The 7,485-nt window shown below is 38.8% G+C and overlaps 1 protein-coding gene across 5 annotated transcripts in view; it reads right to left on the bottom strand.

The window, feature by feature from the left end:
• Positions 1-2,267: 2,267 nt before the first annotated feature.
• Positions 2,268-7,485, bottom strand: part of SSBP2 (single stranded DNA binding protein 2) — a 177,957-nt gene continuing 172,739 nt past the window's right edge. For all 5 annotated transcript variants that reach the window (XM_080372561.1, XM_080372562.1, XM_080372563.1 and 2 more), the window contains one exon: positions 2,268-6,235. In XM_080372561.1, the coding sequence (XP_080228687.1) occupies positions 6,206-6,235 (30 nt within the window). In that variant the 3' untranslated portion in view covers positions 2,268-6,205. The remainder of the gene's footprint in view (positions 6,236-7,485) is intronic.

Genomic DNA, 7,485 nt, shown 5'->3' with positions numbered 1-7,485 from the left:
TAATAAATAATTAAAAAAGGCAATTTGTTTTCTCGATGTCTTTTCCACATAGAAATTAAACAGTGGCTAGAAAGTGACCATTTCAAATTATAACTGAAAATTGCATTTTTATTAAATGTGAAAACATGTACCCAAGAAAACCTTTATACATTTTTATGGCAAGTTTTCCCATTACATGAGAGGCTTTCTTACACATTTTAAGCTTAAATGAAGAAGAGTGACTAAAGAGAAGTTTGGACTAGAATTCCAAAGGTGTTAGCTATGTTGAGGAAAACTATGGCTGCACAGTTGAAAACAAGATGGAAGGACAAGTTCACAAAAATAGCTCATGTAGGAGTGAACGAACAATGGTCTAATAAGTTAAGAAACAGAAGAAAGCCAAATCTTTTCTGTATATAAGAAACTATTGATATATAAACATGCTCCTGCATTGGTAAAATCTTTAATGTCTGTTTAGGAAAGACTTAATTTGAGCTTCTAGACTGTCCATGATCAAGCATGGTTCTAGCATATTAGCAGTCCCACTTTCCTGGAGGATACTACTTGTATTCTTACATCTGTTTAAAATTAACGATGTGCAAGCTTAATTTCAAACAAATGTGAGTGTGTTTGCAGGATCAGAGTTTTAATGTGCTGAGCAGATGATCCATTTACTTTCTCTAAATTTGTCACTTTAATTTGTTTCTAAGATAACAACACTGGCAGACAATTTGCATGCATGCACTCAAAGCGGTATTTTAGATAAGGACTTCTTTCTTGTTTTTCAGGTTGAAGTATCATTTCGGTAATTTCAGCACATCCTCTGTATTTTCTCTATGTACTCAGTTTATACACCTGCCAAATAATGCCACACCACAGATAAACTTCAATATTTCACGCAGATCAGGGTGAAATGCTACCAGAATAATGAACTCACGTGAGTGGTTTCATCAAAGTTTCAGCGGGGCAACTGGCAGGAGCAGCAGCATATAGGACTGAGCCAATAATGTCTGGAAAGTAGAGGAAGTTGCACACACCAAAATTTAAATCTAACTCATTTATTTCTGAGTGTACTGATTTTTTATAGTTGTTTCGTATCATTAAATCCTGAATTAGGTCCTTAGTGTGATCAGTTTGAAGAGAAATGAGCAAGTTTTTTGGGTTTTTGTTTGAAGGTGTGCTTTGCCAGGATTCCCATCCTTAGGGTCAAGCCAAACCCAGGCGTGTTTGGGACAGGAGTCATGCTTTTATCACCACTTAGAGTGAATAAAAGAAAACCAATTTTACCTGTACTGATCCTTTTCTTTTTTACATCATTAAGCTCTATTAAGCGTTCTCCAAGTGCACATGCGTAGGGTCAAATCTTGAAGAATCCAGTCCATATTTAGCAACCACCACAACAACAAAGAATCAAAGCTGACTAGGAACAGAAGGTAACACTTAAAAATAATTGACTGATCTGAGAAATAGAAATCAGTGCAGCATGTATCAACTGAAAATTCATTTTGACTGGTAAAGGGAAAAAAAGAACAAAATGTTCAACACTGAATACTGTAACAGCTGGTCCCTCATTAAATTACCCATCTAATTCCAAATCATCTTTACATCCAGTATTTCATTTGCTAGCCACAGAACAGGGAAAAATTCAAATGATTTTTAGGCAGCTCAGGAAGCTTCTGACGGATGAATTGCTGTCCATGAAGAAGCAAGATGCTGCTCACCTCTTCCTAATTTGAATTATTTAAAATAAATAACTAGCCTACATATTTCTCGTTGCATATTCCCATTGCAAGGGAAAGCAACAGCTGGATGTCTTGGGACACAGGGCATTTAATCCTATATTAAGGGGGGAATTCTGCCAAGTCTGAGAGTTGTTACTGTCTCTAAGTACATGACGTACTGGTGATCTGTGCTCTGCAATCAGAAGGCTTCCAAATCAAAAATGGCAAACGTGGCCTCAGCCACAGGCTGATGGATGACCCTCTGATCTGGGGACCGTCACTCTCAGATGCCTCCGAGTCAAGCTGAGGCACACTCATGTCACTGGGCAGCATACGGTGTGTCAAAAGACTCGACTCAAGGTTATTGCCACACTGTTTACATGCACCAAACTCACTGTGGAGAGGGGTAACACGGAGTGCAACTGCAGTTCTTCCTCGTGCTTGGGCAATTAAGAAAATAATGCAACCCGTACATGCAAATATCAAGGTATTTTTTAATGCACATCAGGCCACATGCTTTACACGTGACTCATACGGCTTCCTCCTTGCCCTAAACCCTTTTCTTAAGTCTATTCAAGACTTAGACATGGAGATAAAATCTGGGTACGAATACTCCTTTTCATAGGTTTTCATAGGTAAAATACGGGTTTCACTATGAAATTAACAAGTGAATCCCAATTTCAGCTGATTTCTACAAGGCCAGGATATTTGCCAGAGTTCTCACAGTATGAAAGACTCACTACTTCTGCTACTCTAAGATTTCATCACTTCTGTTTTTAAAAAGCATTACTTTAACCTTGCCTGAAAGACCCATTGACAGAGGCACGATCTATATATGTCTATATGAAAGGGAGGAATCTATATAAAGACCCAGTGTGGAAAAACTACCCTGCACCACTTAAAATAAAATTCCTGCCACAGCTGGACAGGTTCTGACCTTATCAATAATGCTGTTGCAGCAGTTACACTACACACAGGTATCTAGTGCATTAGAAACCTAATGAGTAAAAAAGGAGTAAAAAGTCACTGCTTGGCAATAGTTTTTCTTTCCACATTAATACTCTGGATATGATGAAAATCCTGCAAGTATTTATAAGGAAAAGAAAGAAAACAACTGAAGAAGCAAAAAGCTCTAGGCATATTAAAAAAAAGGAGAGATACTTAGAATTAAGTGGAGTATTTAGCATGTAAGATTGTTTTCTGATGGTTCAGCTGCAGAACGTCTGTATGCTTATTATCACCTGATCGCACCAATGCATGTGTAAGTAACTTCACTCATGCATGCATGTAAGCATTCCCTACAGAAAGCAAAATGATTTGGTTTCCTTGTATCTGCTTAAAATTCTAACAATATGGGGGGTGGGGTGGGGGGTGGAACTAGATGATCTTTAAGGTCCCTTCCAACACAAACCATTCTATGATATGATATGCAGTGAGTACTCAAGCAGATCTTCCAGATCTAAAATTCTGCAAGCTTGCACATCTTTTATTCTACCAGTCTGTGGGGCTACATAGGTACGAGAAGTGCTGGACACACCACGTAGCTTGCAGTGTTAGGGCACAGAATGACAGGCCATGAGAAGCAGGGCCTGGTCCCATTTATTTTGAAGCCAGGAATGTATCTACCGAGATTAACGCTGCAGGATCAATGCAACAATGTTTAATGATATAAATGTTTTGGAAAAGAAATGTAAAGGGGAAACAAAAACATGCTGGCAGTAAGAAAGATTGTATAGAAGAGAGTTTGATAGAACTACAGAAGAAAAATAACGTGCCTGAGAGGATGTTGTGCTCTTGCATATAAATTAGAAGAACATACTTTGATAATGATATTCAGTATGTGTTGGCAGTTCCATTTAAGGGGTTCCTTTGTGCAGGTTCAATTTAATGGTCAGACTTTCATCCTTAACGGGTGCCTGTAAGCTAAAATATTGCAGATAATGCCAAACACAGAAAGAAAAAAAAAAAGGTCTCTGATTAACACTAAGCCCTGATTCTGCTTAATTTTACCACAGTGTGAAGCTTCAGTGGCAGCACATACTCTGTCCTGTAAGAGAGCCCCCAGCGATGCCCCCATGGGCAACTGCTGCATGGTCAGCGGACACAATGCTTGCCCGCAGGAGCCCCAGCTCAGTGTGGACAGCATGGGGGTTTCCTCTGGAGATACAGAACAGAGCCCAGGTGCACCCAACAGTTCAAGAGCTCACTTGATGGCACACTTACTTGGTGTGTGAATGGACTTTGGCACCTGATGCATAGTCCAGACATCCACCTGTCTTAAGTCCAGTAGCAGTGATACCATCTGACTGAAACTGGGCAGAAAAAGGGTTCTAAAGTCCTTCTTAGAAGGCTACCAAGAATAATACAGATGTCAAACACGGGCTGCAAGGACACCTAGACTATGCAGTGCTTCTGGGAGAAGCCGGGGTGCACTAGGGACATAGCCACTGAAACCAGTGGTATTAGTGACAACGGTGAAAGGTCTACATCTGATTTTGTGGTTTTGAAATAGTAGGGGCTTCTAGCATCTTTTGAGACAGCAACAATTTTCCAAAGATAAGCAAATGAACACATACACTTCATAATCACTGGGAATAAAGTCCACAAAACGATATAATGACTAACTAGTTTATCTTTACAACTAACAAAGTAGTTACTATTACTGAAAAGTAATGCTACCAAAATCTTTGATACTGTAACATAATTTTAAGCCTCCAAGAGTTTCATCTTTGAATGCCCCTAGCAAGAGAGTAAAAAGTCGAACACATTTTTATTTTCATATATTATATATATAATATATGTAAATAAAAATCAGTTAGGAGATTGTAGTATTCCTTATATATCCTGTTATGTGCAGCTACCATCACAACAGGCTCATTACGTATGCTGCTCTGTCACAAGTTCATGAAAAAAAAATTGCCTTGCAAGACTTCATGGACATACCACATCTCAGAACTGCTCCTCCTATGTAAGTGGCTTTTTTTTTTTTGTTCGGCCACTTTGTGTCCACATTGCCGATCACCAGCCTTTTGATCACTATGCAGCTGAAAACTTTTTGTTGTCTTGGGGGAGCTGGAAGGCATTAGGAACTCAGTGTACCCTAATCTTGGTTTTAGAGCTTTGCCTGAAGAGATATGGGATTGCTTCCACAAGTATTTCCTTTAAGATCATAAGCCTTTTCTCCATTCTATCCCCATCTATCAGGTCTAATAAGCTGACCTTCTTATAAATTGGCCCAGACCTTTGTTGCTCTTCTGTTCATGGCAAAACAGAAGACCCTCACAAGGCTAGTAGTCATAAAAAGTTTACTCCATCATTTTGGCTCAAAACCCCCAGACTGTTTACTGGAAAATTCTGGGGGAATTCACTGTGGTAGATGTGGTGAAAAATACACACCCAAGTAGCTGGGTGACCTGATTTTCCGAATGGGCTTGGGAACTACTGTTTATAATTGGGACCATGGGTTGTTACAATTCAGTTGAGAATCACAGAAAATGGGAAACATAATGAAAAATTGCTAGGAAAGGTTTTGGTGATAAGGACTCTACTGTATTTCCACTAACTACCACCCCTACAGAAGATCACGCTAAATAGAAAACTCATTTCAAAGGGCAGAAGAAGCCCTGACACTTTATTGCTAAATTCTATAGCAATTGGAGCTCACTTAAGTAACCTTATAGTACTCTATATAAACTGAGAAGCTTGTATCAAATTCAGGCTTCCATTTAAAATAGATATTGCAGATATTAGGCTTCAATTAAAGAAAAAAAATAACCTTCAGTGCTTCTTTTTTTCAAGGCAAAGTATTAAAAAAAAATCCCCATATCAGGTGAAAATTATTAAATTTCTCCAAAAAGTTAAGATGAGCTTTCTTCTATTTCTTGAGACAGTACAGTTTGTGATTCACAGGGTAACTGGTATCAAACACAAGTTAATGAAAGCTCTTATAAGCAATTTTATTCCTATCCATAATGGCAGACATTTACAAAATCAGAAGAACTTATCATTTGAGTTCACCTTAAAAAATAACTTATAAAGCAGTGATATATGCAACATAAGACAGTTCAGGAGGGGAGATGGAAAGCAAATTTTAATAATTAAAATGTAAACGTGGAAAAAAAAAAGATGGAATAAAAGTCCCTACTTCTACTTAAGATGTCACGTGATAATATTTTACAATGTCCTGCAGGTCTATGTATGTATGTGTGTATTTCTTTATCACACACACACACATAAACATTAACCCACACATGTACATACACAAGTAATTGTTTGCAGTTCCATCTTGGGCAGTTCTGTTACGTCACTCTTTACAGTTGTCTCAATCATGTTTGGGACCCACTTGCTTGACAAAACGGGGGAGATGGTAGAAAAAAAATGGTGGGTCTGATTGTGTCTGAGATCCTTTTGTTAAACTGTACACTGGGACGAATAATTTTCTTCTGCAGTAGCTCTCTGAAGAGGGCCAACTCACTGTGGTCTTCATGGCGACACTTGTTAATGGATCACACACTCATTGTCATGCTAGGGGAGTACTGAAAAAAGAGGAATCCACATTTTAACAACCATTTTCCCTCCCCCAGGTAACTATAACCGCTTCTGGACCATGGAAACAAGTTCAAATGTCAACATACTCTTTGCACCTCCTCTTGAGTTTGTACTGTAGCAGCCCGTAGTTCAGTTTGTTGTGTCACAACCCCTGTTATGCTTCTCTCACTATGCAAAACCACAGCTAATGCTGATAAAGCCAACTCCTTCAAAGACTGTTTTGGCATTACCTGGGTGGTGTGATGAACCAACACTTTGCTTATGCCTTCCACACCTTTTCCTGGTCAATGTTGGCTGCTGGGGGGAAATTTTGCTAGGCAGGTGGCTCGTCTCAAGTAGACCAGCTGCATTCATGGTTAGCCGGACCACATAAATATTTTGGAGAGCTTTTTCTTATTTTGTGGGAGGAAAGAAGTAAAGATACATGTGACTGGAATTAAACTAGGCTTTTGGCCTGTATTATTCTGTATTATTGATTTTAGGAAGCAAGCTGAATGAAGCGAGGATCGGTGGTCATTCTCCTTTATGTGAACCAAAAATTCAATCACCCCTTTACACTATTATTGTAACACAAATTGAACTACAGCCCTTATACAAGCTATAGTTGCCCTCAAGTTAGCAGTACTTCATTACGATAATCAATGGGACAGCACAATGCCTAGAAGTATGCATCTGTATGCTTTATTTGTTTTGAAATCGAAAATTGCGGACTGCAAAAACACTTAATTTAATGGCCTAAAACCTTGTAAGTAGAGGGAAATGTTCAAATGCAAGAAGTATAGGCATTACGAAAACTGGAAAGAAAACCAGAAAGATTAATTTGTCTTTGCAAAAAAAGTTATGTAATAAAAATCCTGCCAAAGCTGAAGTTTCAAGCTGGACATTTCAAAGTGCCCAAGCATATTAGAAAAAGCATTTTGGACGGGTCTTCCTTGTCATGTAAACTACATGGACTACTTGGGTAAAGCCTATTTTGTCCATTGTCATGTCTCTGATGGTTTGTCTGCTTTAGGGCTTCCTCCTATCATGTTCTGCTGAGCATTCCCACAGTGGGCCAGCAAAGCTGGTATGATCAGGCTTATTTTTAGCCACAGCCAGGGACCAGCTCAAACGCTTAAAGCGAAGCATCCATTCAAGTGAGTTCCTGCATCTGAGCCAAAGTACCTGGCTAATCACTTCAAGGAATCAAAAGATGATGTAAAGGTGTTTTGTGATTTTGAAATTATTATTAGCCAAG

This window comes from Falco punctatus, assembly GCF_963210335.1.
Source record: "Falco punctatus genome assembly, chromosome: Z".
NCBI lineage: Eukaryota > Metazoa > Chordata > Aves > Falconiformes > Falconidae > Falco > Falco punctatus.
This window is presented reverse-complemented; position numbering and strand designations above follow the sequence as displayed.